This window comes from Branchiostoma lanceolatum, chromosome 8, assembly GCF_035083965.1.
Source record: "Branchiostoma lanceolatum isolate klBraLanc5 chromosome 8, klBraLanc5.hap2, whole genome shotgun sequence".
In the NCBI taxonomy this organism is placed as follows: domain Eukaryota; kingdom Metazoa; phylum Chordata; class Leptocardii; order Amphioxiformes; family Branchiostomatidae; genus Branchiostoma; species Branchiostoma lanceolatum.
The window spans coordinates 7424424-7442486 of NC_089729.1; the positions used below are offsets into that span (position 1 = coordinate 7424424).

The 18063-nt window shown below is 42.4% G+C and overlaps 1 protein-coding gene across 13 annotated transcripts in view; it reads right to left on the reverse strand.

The window, feature by feature from the left end:
* Positions 1–757: 757 nt before the first annotated feature.
* Positions 758–18063, reverse strand: part of LOC136440393 (trinucleotide repeat-containing gene 18 protein-like) — a 70047-nt gene continuing 52741 nt past the window's right edge. For 5 of the 13 annotated variants that reach the window (XM_066436415.1, XM_066436414.1, XM_066436426.1 and 2 more), the window contains exons 10-31: positions 16755–17790; positions 16298–16518; positions 15993–16135; positions 15613–15741; positions 15198–15390; positions 14838–15087; positions 14445–14612; positions 13801–14061; positions 12515–12670; positions 11785–12275; positions 11418–11609; positions 10918–11149; positions 10689–10803; positions 10059–10134; positions 9590–9698; positions 9110–9250; positions 8224–8442; positions 7257–8077; positions 6771–6852; positions 4850–4998; positions 3691–3855; positions 758–3303 (exon numbers count right to left, since the gene is read on the reverse strand). In XM_066436415.1, coding sequence (XP_066292512.1) covers positions 3103–3303; positions 3691–3855; positions 4850–4998; positions 6771–6852; positions 7257–8077; positions 8224–8442; positions 9110–9250; positions 9590–9698; positions 10059–10134; positions 10689–10803; positions 10918–11149; positions 11418–11609; positions 11785–12275; positions 12515–12670; positions 13801–14061; positions 14445–14612; positions 14838–15087; positions 15198–15390; positions 15613–15741; positions 15993–16135; positions 16298–16518; positions 16755–17790 — 5550 coding nt within the window. In that variant the 3' untranslated portion in view covers positions 758–3102. Of the gene's footprint in view, positions 3304–3690; positions 3856–4849; positions 5010–6770; positions 6853–7256; positions 8078–8223; positions 8443–9109; positions 9251–9589; positions 9699–10058; positions 10135–10688; positions 10804–10917; positions 11150–11417; positions 11610–11784; positions 12276–12514; positions 12671–13800; positions 14062–14444; positions 14613–14837; positions 15088–15197; positions 15391–15612; positions 15742–15992; positions 16136–16297; positions 16519–16754; positions 17791–18063 lie in introns of those variants that run through there. The other 8 variants (XM_066436424.1, XM_066436423.1, XM_066436416.1 and 5 more) reach the window with 8 other exon arrangements.

The following is an 18063-nucleotide window of genomic DNA, read 5'->3' on the forward strand; positions in this document are numbered from 1 at the left end:
TGTTACACATCTTGCATTCATTTTTAATCGAGAATGACAATATTTAAGACATTTCATAAACGAAGCAATGAGATGTTAGGTCAGTAGTGATGTTTGCGTCACATTTAATGATAGAAGTGGTCATGGGAATATCTGTATATATAAATTGTCCCTTTCACATTCACACGTTTCTATGTTCATGAGTTGCCCCCTTTCCACGACCATAAACTTTGCTTATCTGGTACTATTTAAAGGGCTTCATCTATCCAAATCGTACAGCGACGTAACTCAATGAAGAACGACTCATAAGAAGGCAATCAATCAAGATCCATATCTTTCAAGGATCAAAAGCGGCCTCTAGTAATCAGTTGAAATACGGCAGCACTACTGTTGAGTTATGCCGCAATAATGGTTGGTACTCAACGCTTTCGTGAGGAATGGGTAAGCGAAAGACCCTGTGTTTAATTACCACACGGTATCAGATGCATGGTGGGTCAACGTTGTATCAGCAAAACGGCCGTTGCAGACGGTTTATCTTTGGAAACAACTACACGCGGGATATTTTCCTTACATACGCGAACACGACCTTATTTGTTCTGGTGATGTGCTAAATGTTACGTTCTGGATAAGAGATAGTTGATTGTGGTTTGGATCTCGAAGAGTACAAATGAGTGCCCAGTGTCGTCGGATACAATATCGAGAAACAGACACCGATGATTATCATTCACAATGTACTAGACCAATATCTTTGCATTTGAAGAAATACAAAACAGCTTGGTGAATCTTCTTTGCATCTTTATTCAATCAAGGTTCTTGATATTATGTACAAAACATAACAAAGACTATATGCCACAATATCAGAACATAACATGTAACACAACATTTAGTCCGACAAGACAATCAACGAGGAATGTAACAGAACGGTTCCTGAATCTACAAATAACTATATGTTCCAACGGGAACAGAGTAACTCTAACAATATGTAGGGACAGTGACAGCATCGCTGCTCCCAAGCTGGCCAGCACTAAGGAACAGCAACGCCTCTTCCCTACTTAACTTACCACAAAAATGAGCTTTGCTCAACAAGTTTTAGTTCACTATTACCTAACTCAAGTGAATGCACATTAACAATCAATCAATCAATCTAAGATAGTTTCTAGGCTTTTCTGTTCTGTAATATTGCACATACAAGAAGCCTGTTTTAAAGACATCTCTCTATTTACACAGAAATACATCTCTTTATGAAAGCGGACAGGGTTTTTTTTTTCTTCATAAATGTATCAAATGCTCTTCCTGTGTGAAAACGACTGTAGTGGGTCTCCTGTCTTCCCGGGTACAAAAATATAGGAGACTTTGTGGCACAATAAAAATAGATTTCTTTCCTCCAAGTCTTCTACCCTCCTAGATAAGTGAACTATCAGTGACTATTGCACTAATGAGCCAAGAATTTGATTAGTCAAAATGGCTCTTTACGTTTTAGAATTCTTCACTTGTTCATTAACATCAGTGAACCATCAGACCGATTAAGATCTGCACACCCCTATCTTCTATAATAGAATGGACAACATACCATTAGGCATACACTATGTAGGTATAAACCACTTACGATTAAGGGGGCCTACATAAATGATGAGATAGTGAGTCATAGCAAAATCAAGGGATAGGTTGCAACATAGTGGGTCACTCCCTTTTCTGTCAAATGATTTTCTACAGCAAAGTGCAAACTTGCTTAACTCTCTCTGCTACCCTATACTCTGACCAAGGAGGCTTACATAGAACCTCCTTGCTCCGATCAAAACATGTATGGTGTAAGAATGGAACCACAGCAGCAAGGTAAATGTACATGTACAAAGCTAAGGTGAGACTACCTTTGTAAATGTTGGAACTTGGAACCTAACAGCATGTGTGCTTATTACAGTACCAAACAAACAAATCATCACATCTCACAGTCTTACCCAAGATGACAATGAAACAATGATCAAATATCTATTCCTACAAGTGATATACAATAAACTTTGTCAAAGATATGCTGCCCTACTCTACATACTGTCTGTCAGTCACTTACCCAGCTGTACTAATTGACTCTAGGCACTCCTTTAGTAGTCACTGCAGCATGTCACACTGCTGTACAATAATTGCCTTTTCTGTCGTGTTCATATAATCATTGTCAAACAAGTACAAAATAGCTATATTCGAATTTCTACTGTACAGGCAATACTACTGTCATAGCTTTGTACTGACTTTTCAACAGCCACAAATATCTAAAAATATTGCAAAATTGTTGTTGGCCTAACTACTGTCATTGCATCATCATTGTCTTTTTTTGTCCCTTCAACAAATTTTAAGAGATCTTGAGCAACAAATGTAGGATTCATGTCAACCATGCCTTTTAAATGACCTTTGAGAAAGTATAGGCACACCTTTTGTCTTGCACTGCCATTTCTACCATTCCAATCTTCCTGTATACAAAATTACATGTTTTATACACTATTTACAAACTGTGTGGACAAAACTGTAGAAAATTTACAACTTCTATCAATAGCTACCAACCTTGTGGAAAGAGCTACCAACACACACATCTCTGTATTTACATGTTCTCTGAAGTGATGCTGATCTAAATATAAGACACTCAATTAAAGAGTTCTTTAAATGCTTTAAATGAAAACCTTCTACTCAAGACTAGCAAAATTGGGTGATATTGCTCAAATTGCCAACACACATGCAAGCTGGCATGATAGAGAAGAAGGAAAACTCTTACTTTTGGGAGAATAAAAATGGGCACTATCAACACTACAAGATGACGTTGTACATCTGTAAAGGAAAAACCACAAACTCGTCCGTGTAGTAGTATCCTATAATGCAGTTCTACCTATTGAACAAAACATACTTGGACTTACAGCTTGTGTAAACTATAAGATTCAAGTATTCCCTAGCATTCAAGCCAAATCGTGAGACACCCAGATTTCATGTGTCTTCATATACCAGGAAAGTAATATGGAGAAAACTCTGTCAGGAAAATGCTCTAAAACCACCAGCAGTACTGCCCAGTTTTGTGTATTACATTCATGCATTTTTCCATAATAAATGCACATAAAGCAACTGAGTTGAAGCTGCAACAGACACTTATAGAGGCCCCGACACGTTCTGTAAAGCCCCGTTGGTTGGATCGTATGTTCCGGCGCAGTAGTAAAGGTCATCCAGGTCATCCTGGTTGCGTTTGCTCTTGGCCTTGCGTTCGTACTCGTCCGGGGAGACGACCTCGCAGCGATGGCTGATAGTCTGGACGTCGTTCTCATCTACATGAGAAGACTGGTACAGCGCCATCTAGGAGATTGACACATACAACATACTTACAAGGAGTCGCTTAAACAGCAGCAACAATAAAATGTATACAAAAAAGGTCTATTTCATCAACCAATGACACCATCACTCACTGTTTTTCTTCTTCTTCATCAAATGCTGCATACATCATAAATACTGAAATACAATGTATAAGAGAATACTGCTAGAGGCCACATTTTAAACCTAGTAAAGAGTGATGTGAAAATTCTTCCCTTATTTCAGACAAACAATAATCTACTTTCTCAAGACTTGTCAGACTAGAACATGTATGCATATTAACCTGAACATGGTATATGTACATGTACTAAGCAGTTGTGTTGAAACTGTTCAAATATGCAAGCCGTATTTTAGTTCTTCTATTTACCCCACCTTGCCATCACACGCCCTCCTCCCCACCATGGTCTCCTCCGGATGATAGAACCACTTGACCTTGACGACCATGTTGCCCCCCCACGACTCCCACAAGTTCTCGATCCGCCCCACGTACGGAAGGTTCGGTCTTCCCGTCGACATGAACACAGCGGAGTCACCAACCTGGAACACAACCACCACTCACTGATCAACACAAAAACCCTTCTATAGGTTCATAGATACATAACATATTAAATGTTAATACAGTTTCAGGAAACTAGCAGGGTTTTTCCCCAGAAATTTAGAGTATGAGGACAATGCAAGGAAACTAGCAAGTTTTTTCCCTCAGAAAACTTGTGAGCTTTTTCCTAGAAAATCAGAGTATGGGGACAATGCAAGGAAACAGTGTGTTCAGAAAATTTTGATGCGAATATGGCGAGTTAAAAAGCTTTGTGAGGGTGAAATTGTGGTAAAGACTGTGTAGTCTGGTATAGTCAGTAGTAGAATCTTTTACTTTTAGTAGAATCTGCTCTAAAGATGCTGAAAGTAAGAGGGCTCAGGTCACTGTTCCCATGCTAAAAAAACAGACTAGGATCCATTACTCTAGTGAAATGTCCATAGGGTCAAGTGTTCAGCATGTTGAAGAAGGCCATAGGTAATGCTGAACAATTGTTAAATCACAGTTTTCTTGTGACTGATCAAGCTTAAATTGCACACTTCAAGTGACTTCATGGATCAGTATCTTTTTGTCATAATATCATTTTGTGATGTGCTCCCAGCCTCTTTGATGAACTCCATGACTGAGTTACCAAAACTTGAGATTTGAGTCCATGATTTACCAAAATGTGAGCTTTAATGCTATTAGGGAATTCAGAAAGAAAACCTTACATTACTATGTCGTACATTATAACTGTTCAATTGATTTAGAAGATTTTTTGATGGCAGAAGGTAGTTAAGTTATGTCTGTTATTCTGTCTTGGACTACCGAACCCAAATGCTGTGATTTACTTGTTGTTGTTATTGTATTTGTCTTTATTAGCTGTAATTTGTATTTTCAGAGGTGATGTTTGGTATTAGCTACTCGCTAGAGTGCATCACCTCTTTCTCTCTCTATACCTGTGTCCTGTATATTCTTGATTGATAAAAAGAAAATTATGTCTGTAGGTGTGCCACATACCCTTATGATTTCATGGCCCCGCTGTATGGCCTTGTAGAAGACTTTCTTGCCCTTTCCCTTGACTCCTCTGCGTTGCGTGCTCTTGCCAGACCAGCGCCAGAGCTGGCGAGCTGGCAGGAAAGCTGCACGTGACGAGGCCGAACAGTACACTACAATCAGACTGAGCGGTCAGAAGGGAGCCGTGAACAGCATGGCGGAAGCAGCGGTGGGTCAGAAGCAGGAAGAAACAAGGCAAAGAACAATTCTACAGGCAACGCTGTTGGCTTCAAAGTCATCAATAATTCTCAGGCACAAAGTTTCACACATTTTTTGCTGTTTCTCAAAAGGTTAAAGCAACATGTGTAACATTATGGAGAAAATGTAGTTGGACCCAAATAGCTAGCTCATGTTAGCAGTTAGTATAAAAGCTCCTGCTATTGGTTCATATTTGTATTAAACAAAGTGCAAACAGGTTCGACGTATGTAAGTGTACCATGTTCAAAGACTAGCTCACAAAGATAATGAAATAATAATAAACCCTTGAATTATCAGGATGTAGCAATACTTGCCTTAGATAATACAGCACCCTGGTTTTCCAGCTAGCTCCAATATCATTAAAGAATGCTGCTATTATCTATCCATCAATTGATCGAAATTTGTTTGCCCTTCACTGGATGAATAGCTTAAACTGACTTGAAATGAAATTGCCTTGTAACGATTTTAATCCTATGCAAATGAGTAGCATGAGAAAGATTCAGAATATCTTCCTTTTCTACATGTACTCTATATTACTTAAAAACTTCCAACACCTTCTATATTGCATTTCAGTGCAGCTACATCTGAATTGTTACTGTCTTCAATGATTTTCTCCACATGTTACACATCTTGCTTTAAGAAATGGCAATACAAACATCTTTTGTTTAATAAATAAAAATTAAAAAAGCAAAGGCACTAAATACCTGAACTTCTTTCCAAAAGCCAACAGGTATGTATCATGCACTAAGTACAAACCTCACTTCAGTTGTCGTCATTGTAATATTTTAATTTTTTGGGCATACAAAAGAGAAACTTGTTTCTACTTTGGTCATTTATAAAAGGGATTCTAGGATATAAGAATTTGAGGATCAGAAATGTTTCATCCAAACAAGAAAGTTGTTAAGTTATCTTTTTTAGCAAAGGTACATGATTTGTGATTCATAAACCTTTGCAAATTCATTTATCACAAAAACTTAACTGAAGTCAGACTTGTAAGACAGCATGCTACTGTCCTGTAGAACAAAAGAAAATTCACAGTCCTACTGAGGTTCTAATATCATCACAGAAAAAAAAAATCACACAGGACTCTACATGTCTACATGCAGGGAGGGGTAGGCAAGGCAGCAGGCATAGTGAACTGGATGCAGACACAACCACACATTACAAACTCAAACTTTTACAAGCAAAAAGGCTATTTACTACAAAATTCAACTATCATCAGTTTTGCTGGTATCATTTGGTTCCTGGCTGGCCCATGTATGGCATAAAATGTTTTTAGAATTTCCTAGGTTTTGAGCAGGTTTTAAAGTAAGTATCGTTCAAGATTTCTTTTAAACATTACAAAAACTAACACACACACACACAAAAAAAAACACACACAAAAAAAAACAGGACATTAACCCTCATCTGCACAGGACAATATCTTCAAAGTTTCTGTAACATTTCTTCCTTTCCTCAATAATGATATGTATGTACAATGAATTGAAAGTAACTTCCTTAAACAGAGTTTAAGAGAATGTTTTCACTGCTCAAAAATGATGAGCCTTATCAAAGCAGTTATGCCATAGCAATGGGAACCATAGAACCAACCCAACATGCAATGCCTTCTTTACGTGCAATTATGGCTTTAATTCTCTCTCCTGGATTCATCCACTCATGCAGAAAGGCAGTAAGGAGGGCAGCTTACGTGCTATCTTGCTTCTGCTTTCAACAGAGGGAGTCTTGTCAGCAGAGCGGCGTCTAGTCTTGCTACCACGTGCCGGGGGTTTCTGGATGCCAACAACCAATAGTAGGTGAAAAGGCAAAAACCATGCACACCAGATTACCAACTCAAGCCCTCCGGGTCAATGGCAGGGAAATGCAAGAGGTTATAGTGAATTCAAACCATGCTGTCCATCAAACCTACATGTTGTAGCATGGGAAAGGTGTGCACAACTCTTACCATGCAACATTCTCACTAATCATCAATGTTTGAGTCAGTATGACACAGGATCATGCAGCCATGAAATTGGACAAACACTGTGCAAGTATCTGCTTGTTACGTGGCAAGAATGATGGTAAATACAAATACAAAATCCTCTTACTTTGTTTGCTGTTGCAGGTTATTCAGTAAAGTACAGGATATTTTCATTTTAATAAGAAATACTCTGTAGAATACCATCAGCATCCTTACCTTTGTTGGCTTCTTGATGTCCTCAGACCTTTCACTGCGGGTGTCCTCAGAGATGTCATCATCATCCTCAACATCTGATGTCACATTGCTCGGAGCAATACTGTTGGAGTCGGCAAAACTCTGAGCCTCAGAATCATCCACATTGGACTCTTGCTCAAAGTCTGGTGGAGCCACCTTGGCCGATGCTGCCTTTGCCTTTGTTGTGGCATCGGATGCTTTTCCTTTCTGGGACTTCTGGGTTTCTTGAGCTCCTGAGTCTTTCTTGGCTTGTTTTGCTGCATCCTTCTTGGTTGTTTTCTTGGCTGGCGGTACATCAGATGAGGCTGCTTCAGCTTCTGCCTTCCTGGCCTTCTTCGTCTTTTTCGTGGTGGTTGCTTCTCCAGCAGCCTTTTTCTTCTCCCCCTTGGTGGAGGCAGATTCGTCAGAGGCTTCACTGGAAACCTTCTTTTCCTTCTTACTGGACTTTGTTGGCTTCTGGTCCTCTGAGGCCGTGCTTTGTTTAGAGACCTTTTCTGAGTTTGCCTTTGATTTGGGAATGGGAGACGGTTTTTCATCACTGTCCAGCTTCACCTTTGGCTCCTTCCTGCTGTCCTTAGACTTGGGCTTGCTGGCCTTTTCTCCTGAGTTGGATTTCTTACTCTTCTTTGAGGTGCTGCCAGCAGAGCTGCTTCGAGCAGGAGATGCCTTTGGGCTGTTCTTAGGGCTGCTTTTTCTGGATGAAGAGCGTCCATCCTCCTCCTCCTCCTCTGAAATGACCCCCAGATCACCGGTGTACGAGTCGTAGTCCAACAGGGGCAGCACAGGTTCCGCCTTAGCCTTACCTGGTGTAAAAAAAGATCATATTGTATCTCAATATTACAGCATCTTACAACTTTTATGCACAAAAATCCTACGGAGACACTATACAATTAAAAGGACGATTATTGAAATCATATATGTGTTCATTGTATCATTCTTTGATCTTCACCTTTCTTTGCTCGAGATTGTGCAGTGGAGGTTTTCTTGGCTGGTGTTTTAGTTTTCTCAGGCAGGGGTGCGACATTGTCCATCTCCTTCTGGTCCATGAGCACCGTGCTGGAGTCCGTGTCCGACGTGTCGCCCTTTGTGTCCGACAAGCCGTCCTTAGAAACGTCTCCAGACCGTCGTCTTCTCTTCCCATGGAGCATGATGGGGTTCATGCTAAAGTCTGAAAAACAAATCACTACGATTATCTAATTCTTCTTAACTCCAATTTCTCATAGCATGACAGCTGTGGCTTAAAATCTGCAAGTTCGCATGCTTTTACACTAATCAGCACATCAAGCTTCAGGTAGATGTCGCATGCTTCTTCATACCTGTTGTACATGTGGTGTCATTCCTTGCCTGGAATTAGGCATGTGCTGACCATGCTCTTATTTAAAGCAGTCCCTTTTTCCTATGTTACCTTTTTAGTTTGGCCTGAAAGATTGACTACTCTCAGAATAATTTTTCTCCATCCATATGGGCACACGAATATTTTGTATATACATACATGTAAACTGACCAACTAATCTTTAACATTTGTTTGTCTTTTACCCTCCGAGCTACGGGTAATATCGTAAGAAAATGAGGCTACATGTATGTAAACTGCCTCCTCAAAACAAATCTAGTTTGTGATATGAATTTCTCATCACTTCCTAGTGCATTTCTTCAGCAGAAAACTGCACACATATCAGAGGGAGATAAAATGTTCCTTCTCCAGGCCAGAGGACAGACAGTTCCTAGAGGGGGAGGGGGGGCATGCTGGACCTAGAACACGTAAGGCAAGATGGATGCTGCTTGCCCAGTGCAAGAGTATAGGTTACTGTGCCAGCACACTGCACAGGGAGCCTTACCACCGCGCTCCTTACCAACAACAGGGTAGTTAGGAGGAAGGAGCCGAACGTGGTCCAGCGGGATGCGACCGGAGTCTCCGTCGTCAAACTCAACGCTGACGAAGGTCCTCTCATCATCGCTGCCGTCAGGCGAAGGGCTCACTGCGGAATTATTGATAAGGTTAGGCTGGTGCCATGATTGCCACTTGACTTCTAAATGAACTCCAGTGTGCAATATTATGAACCAAAGCTGTTTTGCAGAAGGACTATCTACTACTTGTAAATGTGCTGCTCAGACAACATATAATTCTTACATCAGAATTGTCACCTGCACATTTCTTACATTTTTTTTAGAGTTCTGCATTTCTTTATGCCAAGCAGAATAACAGCACACCTCTTCTGTGACTTATATGTATGATACAAAAAGTTCTTTGAATACATGGATTTTGAGATGCATTTGTTTCTAGCCTAGCTGGTTTCACAGGACTACAGCAGACTTACTCCTAGCGACAGTTCCGGGGTAGAGACAGCGGTACTGTTGGCTCCAGTAGGCAGACACACGTGCCCCTTCAGGCAGGAACCTCACCGAGGCTGGCTTCACGTCATGGAGCTGTGGAGTTAAAGAGACCGTATGTTAGACATGGAAGAATAAAAATGGAACAGCTGGCAAGCACTATATAGACTGTAACTAATATCTGAGGTAAAACCAGTAGGTAAATTTTCCTTCGGAGGAACAGAATAGTTGCAAACGTTAGCAAGGCTTCTAATATTCACTTTGATTTTGATGGCTGATAAGTGGTAGAATATGTAGACATCTAAAAAGACATGAAAAGACTAATTGGTTGTTTAATTTCATTTCATATTTCATTTTTTTCCAAATTTATTCCTTTTAATTCCATTCCACATTTTCTGTATACCAAAGGATATTCCCTGTACTCATGAAAAGTGGAGAAAACTCCACGACACTCACAGCCTCCTGCAGAATCTGCTCTTGGGAGTACACCTGGGGTCGATGACCTCTCTGCCCATCAATCACAACACCATACCTGCAGGGAATCATGTGCATCGAATACAAGATCAACATGTTGCAAAGTTTCATCTTTCTGACATGAAAATATACTCTTGTATGGACGTAAAATATGATGTCACAAGTTAATGTTATAGCAACAGCCTATGCCTTTTTTTAGAATAGATACCGCATCAAACGAGTTAAAACAGAAACAGTTCTGCAACCAACACTCAGACCCTTGTAGTGCCTAGTACGGTAGTAACGTAAAGCGTAGCAAGTTTCCTTGCTTTCCTAGAGGCAGGATATATTTTTACAGGGGTTGCTAGCCCTTCCCTTTATGCTCTAGGCACCTCCTCAAACACAGGACCCCCATTTTATGTCCCTTCGGGTGCAGCCTGAACCGTGATGCCCTTCCAAGGATTGAACCAAAGTCTCACAGTTACCAACTTATCGGAACCGGGAGCTCAACTGTGAGGATGCTACCAATTGAGCTACAGAGACGGCCCTGCAAGTGGTCTGAACACCATCGCTAAATTGGCAGATATTGCAGCATATGCACAACAAGAGTTGGAGCAGAAGGAAGACACTTACACATCAGGAGGCTGTATCTCATCCACATAGCCTGTGTGGAACAGCCCGTCAACAGGGATGATGACCCTCAGGCCGTCCCTCAAGTCCTCCTTCTGGATGTTAACTTGTCGAGGCTCTGCAAAGGAGGAAAGCGTCAAAATCTAATTTGTTTGATTGAGCCCCTCTCTGGAAAAAATGTGGCAAGAAGGTAGAGGTATAAATCAAACATAGTGCAACTCCGAGCGAGTACCTGGTGTTGATGGTCTCTGCTGGTCCACATAGTTGCTGAGAGGTAGGTTTTCTCCATCGCTGTAGGACTCGTTTGAGACCGAGTCTTGCTCCATAGGTGTGGGTGTGGGTAGAGCGGGGGCTGGGACTGGGGCTACAGGTGGGGGTGGTGGTGGTGGGGTCATGACAGGGGTGCTGGCTTTGACCTTGGGTACTTTGGGAGGTGCTGTTGATGGGAGGACTTCTGCAGGTGTCTACGGAGGGAGAGAAGAAATTGTTGCAATACTTCTTCTTCACTTTTAAAACATGAATTGGTACCTTGCTGATGATATTCATCTCCTGCTCGTATTACTCATCATTTACAATGTAAATTTCAGCAATATCATCTAAATGTCATATCACATTTGAATGCATCTGGTCCTCATATCTATGTAAAGTTACACGCGTAAATATATTAAAGAAAAAAAGGATTTGATATGTTTTTTCGTAATGTTACCCTGATCAGTACTATCTAAACCTTACTGAGGTGCTGGGTGTCTTCTTTGGTGCCTTGGGCTTGCTGGCCTTCTTGGTCTGAGTGGCATCTTCCTTGGCAGCCTTGCTTGCTTTACTCGTCTTCTTCTTCGGTTTGCTGACAGGTGTGTCTCCGGGGTGCACAAGGGGCTCTGAGGGGGTTTCCTTTGTACTGTCTTTTGTCTTTTTACTTGAAGAAGGCTAAGATTAAAGAAAAGGTCAATGTATTTCCTGGTTTTATAACCTGGACATGCTCAAAGTTGTAAAATGCTCAAATGCTGTTACTTACAAGTACAAGGACTTTGTCAGGACACAACTACTTTAAATAACAGATAAAAACGAATTTTTCAGTCTTAAGAGGAATGTTGTGGCATACCTTTGTTGATGTTTCTTCACTTTTCTCTGTCTTGGCTTTCTTCACCTTGCCTGAAGGAGTGGTCGCTGTTTTGCCACTTGGAACAGGGCTTGCCTTGCTGGAAGGGGTCGTTTCTTTAGCTGCTGGAACAGAGGTTATTTTGTTAAAAGGAGTGACTGTTGTAGACGGACCCTTGGTGGGTGAGGTGGGGGTTGTCAATGTGGTTGCTCCACTAGATGTTGGTGGTTCGTGTAAAAAGATTCGCTCACTTCTTCGCCGCGCCCAAGCATCGTCATCGAGAAGTGGGACCTCCGCTTCCACTGGTTCTGGCTCCTTGACTTTCTTCTTCTTGGGCCGAGAAACCTTTCCCTCTGCGCTGGTGTTCTTGGACTTCTTGGGCTTCTTGGGTGCTGGTGTGTCTGATGTGGAAGTAGGGGTCTTCTTGCTGGGTTGAGTTGGCTTCCGTTTCTTGGATCCCTTAACTTCTGATGCTGGGGCTTCATCATCTGCATCTGAAATTCAAGTATATTAGCTGCAGCTGATGAAATGGAAAAAAGAATTACAGACTGACACAATATGAAAGTTAATGAAATATTCCGGTATTAGGAGGTTTGACCCAAGCTAGTGATAGCATACACTTCTTACTGTCTCAGTTACTGACAAACAAAAGATACCGGATGCTATCTGAAACATCAGATCATTTACAAAACTTATCCAGTTGCTTGAGTAACTTTTGTATTGTGTTTCTTACCATCATTGTTTGAAGGCTTCTTCCTTTTCTTGCTGGTAGTAGGTGTGATGGGCATGCTGGCAGCACTGGAGGCAGCGTACTTGGCAAGAAGACCAAGACCGGATGTTTCACTGTATGTCATGGTGTCTATATCTAGATCAGCATCACTCCAGTCATCTGCTGGCGAAAAACACCACAAAATTTAATTTTTGAGTTGGCAATGCTATCTTCATTGACAATGTGTACCAGACAAGTCTAAATGCTATCCTAGTTAAAAGAATTGCTACATGTACATTGTACAAGCAACAACTGGAATAAAAAGTAGCCTTTTAAGGGGACATTATATGAAAGGCATCGTTACAGGGAAACCGTCTGCTACTTTTCTGCGACAGATTTCTTCTACAGAACAGGGGAGCTACTGTAAGATGAGAAATTTTGGCAAGTGTTTTATTTGATGCTATTTTTTGTTCTGCATCAGAAAGTGTGCTTTGCTACAATATGGCATTGTCATTCAAATTTTGTAAAGATTGAGTCCTGCCAGACTTGTGCATTTTACTGAACTCAATTTGCAAGTAAAATTTTCAGGATACATAGACATTTAACGTTACCCAGACAACTTCTTAGGTCTTTTAGTGCTTCAGGGTGCGAGGGCTCGGAAAAGTGCAACGAAAGGAGCTGGCATGCAACAGAATGTGAGAAACATATGATTTGATAAAGCACATTATTAAACGTGAAGGAAACAAAAAGGAGACTATCGCTTGAGTACAAATGCTCAACATCAATAAACATGCGACAGCAAAAGCATGATTAGTGACGAGACAAATGAACAGAAACAGGACGGGACCAACGGAAATCTGTTAGGCGTGGGCTCTACCTACTAGTCTACAGCTCCAGGTCAAAGGTCAGCAGGAAGTATGGCATGGCGCATGCAGCGGACAGAAGGGCGGGCGGCATGAGAGGTTTCTATGGCAACCCATGCCCTTTTCCTCAAAGGTCATTTTCGGCTGATCATCAGAGATTGTCTGGAACATTCTTCGCTTCCTCTCCATGTCACATCATTAACTTTGGGAATCATTGCTTACAAATCAACAGGGACATGGAGAAACTAAACAAATTGAACAGAAGAGCAGAAGTGATCTATATACATTTCTACTATATATTTACAATCATTCAGGGTACAGGAGTTGGTAGGGAGGGAGACTACTACATAATTTATCCTCTATATTTCTACAAATTATAGTTTTAGAGGAGATTCTAGAGTTGTGGTAAGGAATCTCCAAAGAGTCTTAAAGATGAAGGTTATTGACCTTCGGAATGTGAGCGACGTGAGAAATCGTCCTCGTCAGAGTCACTGTCGCTTCCTTCTTCAACTTTCTTGGGCTTGGTCTTTGGTGCTACAGTCTTCTTAACCTTGGGCACTTTCACTTTGCTGTCCTCTGTCTTCTGTTTCTTCTTAGGCTTGGAGCTGTCCTTGGATTTCTTGGTTGTCTTGGGCGATGTCTTGGAGGAAAGGGCCTTTGGGTGAGATAGAGAGCTCCAGAACACATCCTCGTTGACAAGATCGTCGTCTAGAAAGCAACAGAAAGATTAAATGAATGATAGCTTATCATCACATTAGTTATCAACACAAAAGTTACATGTCAGCTATGCTATGGTCACAATTGCGCCGGTGCCAGTAGCCGATGTAGCCCCTTCCGTGTTCCCACAATTAGCTTATGGTGTCTATTTGTTACCGGGTCCCGGGTTGATTTCAACTCAAGAGCTAAAAAATCCCTGGGGTTCGGTTGTGTTCATAAATAGCCCAGTAGCCACAGGGCCACGCCAAAAAGTGAGAGAAAAAAACTGCCCCTTTTTGCAAATGTGACCGTAGTGTAACATTCAAACTAGTTTCACATGTTAACAGTTGAATCTGAATAAGAATACATGTAATGTGTAACTCCAAGCAACTCACCTGAGTCATCAGACTGGGGTAGAGACTGGGTGAGAGAAAAAGACCTCTTCCGAGACGGCGTGTTTGAGGTTGTTGTCTTATCCTTGGACTTCTTACTTCCTTGGCCCGTGCCTTTGGTTGTTGATGTGGCTGAAGCCTGGGAATCCTTGTCTTTCTTCTTCCCCTTTCCTGGAAATAGAAGATAGTCATTAGATTTTGTGAATTACCACATAGCTAAAACATGTTTCATCATGTTACGTACAATACTAGTACATTGTCAGCCCTAACCACTATTGCATTACCAGCAATCCAAGACATTTACATAAATATCTAAAAAATGTGATCGAGCCAACAAAGTTTTACAACTTTCTTTTTTTACAGGTCGGTATCAATTTGAGCATTGGCAAAGCATACCTTTCTGTGTTTGAGTCTTCTCCTCTGAACCAGTGTTCTTGTTGCTGGATCCTGACTTCCCCTTACTCTTCCCTCCAGACTCCTCGCTTGTGGTGTCACTACTGGTGGACGCCTTCGGCTTGTGTTTGGTGACCGTAGAGTCGTCTTTTGCCGACTTCTTATTTGTGCCTGATGAAACAGCTGAAGAGGCCTTCGCACCTTTCTTGGTTGGTTGATTATCCGATTTCTTGGACTTTTTTGACTTTGGAGGCTGGAACAATATAAAACGTTCAATTCATTACAACACAAATTAAATTTTCACGGAGCAAAATGAGGAAGACTTTATCCTTCTACGATGTCAATAAATGAATACCAGCCTACCTCAAGCTTAACTTCCTGTTCGTCCGTAGCAGCAGGCTCCTTGCCTTTCCCCTTCTTGCCCTTTGGTTTACTGGTCGGAGCAGCAGGTTGTTGGGCGGAGTCCTTGGTTACCTTCTTCTTCTTCTTGGGTGGTTCCTCACTCTCCATCTCCTCCACGAGCAGGTGCAGCGCCCCCTTTGGGCTCTTACTTCTTCTGGAGAAGGATGGAAAACAAGTCATTAAAACTATGGAAGTTATAATTCATATTAGACTGAGTCACAGGTCTTTGAGAATCATACGTTTTGTTCTCTTGGCACTATGACTTCACCCATTATTGTATTTGATTTATCTCAAGAGAGGGCATTTTTGTTATGATTGCTATGTAGTGACAAAGCAGCAAATGTTTCTGTTCTTGACATCTTGGTGTGAAACCCACCTCTCCACTTTGCTCGGCCCCTCCCCAGACTTCATCGAGGACTTTGGGGAGTTCTGGTGGAAGCGACGCTTTCTTGGTCTGCCTGGGCCCCTTTTGACTGGACCATTTTCCTTCTTCCTCTTTTTCTCCCTGACAACAGAAAACAGAGTTAACCTTCCTGAAATTTCAGCAGCTGCCACTTTAAGATATCAAGAGTAGATATCAGTGAATTTGTTTGTGTAAGAGAAGAAACTCTCACTGTCTAGGGCCCTTCTTGGCTTGTCTTCGCTAACGAAGCTTTCAGGGGCCCCTAACTGCAGTGACCTGACCAGTGTGAGGGCTATTGTCATATTTTAACTAGATATGCTTTTCTGTACATGCAGAGAGACAAGAGATGTTACCTTTTCCTCTGCAGCCTGGCAAGCTCCCGTTGCTTCTCCTTGTACCTGCGCTGTAGTTCCGCCAGCTTCATCCTCATGTCCAGCTCCACCAGGTCCATTCCCTCTGGCCCTGGCTGCAGCTGGAACACAGTCACAGGGAAGAGCTGGTTTTACAACAGGCACATAACAGGTAACTATTCAGTAAGAGTGAACGGAAAAAGACAAAAATGAAGACACAAAACTTGTGACTGAAATGACAGAAGAAAAGATAGATGGAGAGGATCAGAAGCTGATCCCAAGTCATTTTTGATGAGGAAGAAAATTACCTTAAAGGCAGACCCTGGCCCTTGTTCTTCCTTCTGCGGCAACTTGAGGTTTGAGCGCCACTTCCAGCGGCCCCAGGAGTGGACCAGGGAGTCTTCGGGGCCGGTGTCTTCGTGATGGGACATGTCTGTTGTCATGGCAGCAGCCGCGGCGGCCATGCTGGTGCAGACTGAGGCCATGCTGACAGACTGCCGCTCTACTTTCACCTGCACTGCTGCAACACCTGAGTGAGACCAAGATAATGTCCTCTTTTAATACATGCAATATCATTGACAGCTTAAAGCAAGTATCAACTGGCAGAAAGAGCAAATTGAAATCATTTTCAAGGTTGTGGGCTACAGGAAAGATTGTTCAGCCAAAACATTACAAAAGCCATTACAGGATGATTTTTCAAAAGACGACACAAGAAATCTAAAACAAAATGTTGCATATCAATATTTTTCTCAGCTGCTGACATACCACTTTCTGATCTTGACTTCTCCTCTGCCAGTCGACTGAGCAGGGCCATCCCTTCCGTAGCCTGGAGCAGCTCTGGGTCCACGTTCTGGAGTGATGTTGTCACCATTGACTTAGACATGGTGACTGCTGTTGTGGTGACAGATATACTGGTCACCATTGTTTCTGCCTGCACACTCATTTCTCTGAGCTGAGTCTGTTGTTGCGGAGCAGCGGGCACTTCTGTTTTCACAACTGGTTTCTCAACATTTGCAGCAGCAACACTAGAGGCCACCGACTCAGTAGACTGCTTAACGCTGGTGACTTGAGTCTGGGAACAGATTGTGGCTTGTGCAGGGCTACGGGGTCTTTCCTCCGTGGAAGATGGCACAATAGCTTGTGTAGACTCCGCCTCTGTCCCATGCTGAGGCGTCACACTCTCAGTCTTGATTGGCTGAAAGTCTGTGGGTGGAGCTTTAGAGCTTGCAAGGGCCTGGTCGATAGGCTGCATTCTCTCTGGCTCCGGAGTTGTTTGGGTGCTTGTTTCTATCGCCTGTTTAGCTACCGACTTTTCTGTGTCCTTTGCAGATTTTGAGGCAGATAAGGGCTCTTCTTTGCTTGGTTCTGTAGACTTCTTCACATCTACCTCCTCCCTTTGCTTCCCACTCTGTGAAGACACTGAGACACTAGGTGATACAGAGGTGTGAACAGAAGTGGTGGTGGTGACGGCAGCTCGTTCCTTGTCTCGGGACGACTCTGTGGTGGTTACTGTGTTTGATCCTGCTGAGGAGGAAACCAGCCTCATCAGAGCTGGCTGGTCATAGATGTACTGGTACGGAGGATGTGGGTAGGGGAAGGGCCCATATGGGGGTTGACCAGCAACAGGGATCCCTGCCTGAAGATATGCCTCCATAGCTGCCCTCCCAGCCTTCTCGAGGGCAGGGTCTTCATGGGCCCACGTGCGAGGCGCCCCACACTTCTCGGCCTGCTGTTGCTGCTGCTGCTTTTCGTGGTCCTGTTTTCTCTTCTCTTCAGCCTCCCAGCGTTTCTGCTCCTCCTGCTGGAAGGACAACCACAAAACATTTTTCATTCAAGCATAATTATGCTTTTTCCTTCATCAATTGTGCCATTTACAACCAAAACACTTCAGACAATACAGCGTGCATAGGCCAGTGGTTAGTGGCCCTGCCACAGTCCCTCACCCAACACACACACTACTGGAAAGGGTTGCAGTCCTTAGGGCGACAGGATAATAAACCATGGTTCACTTTTCATTGTGCTTGTTGAAAAGAGCTAGGGCAATTTCCCCAGTACAATGGACCTGTGAATACTG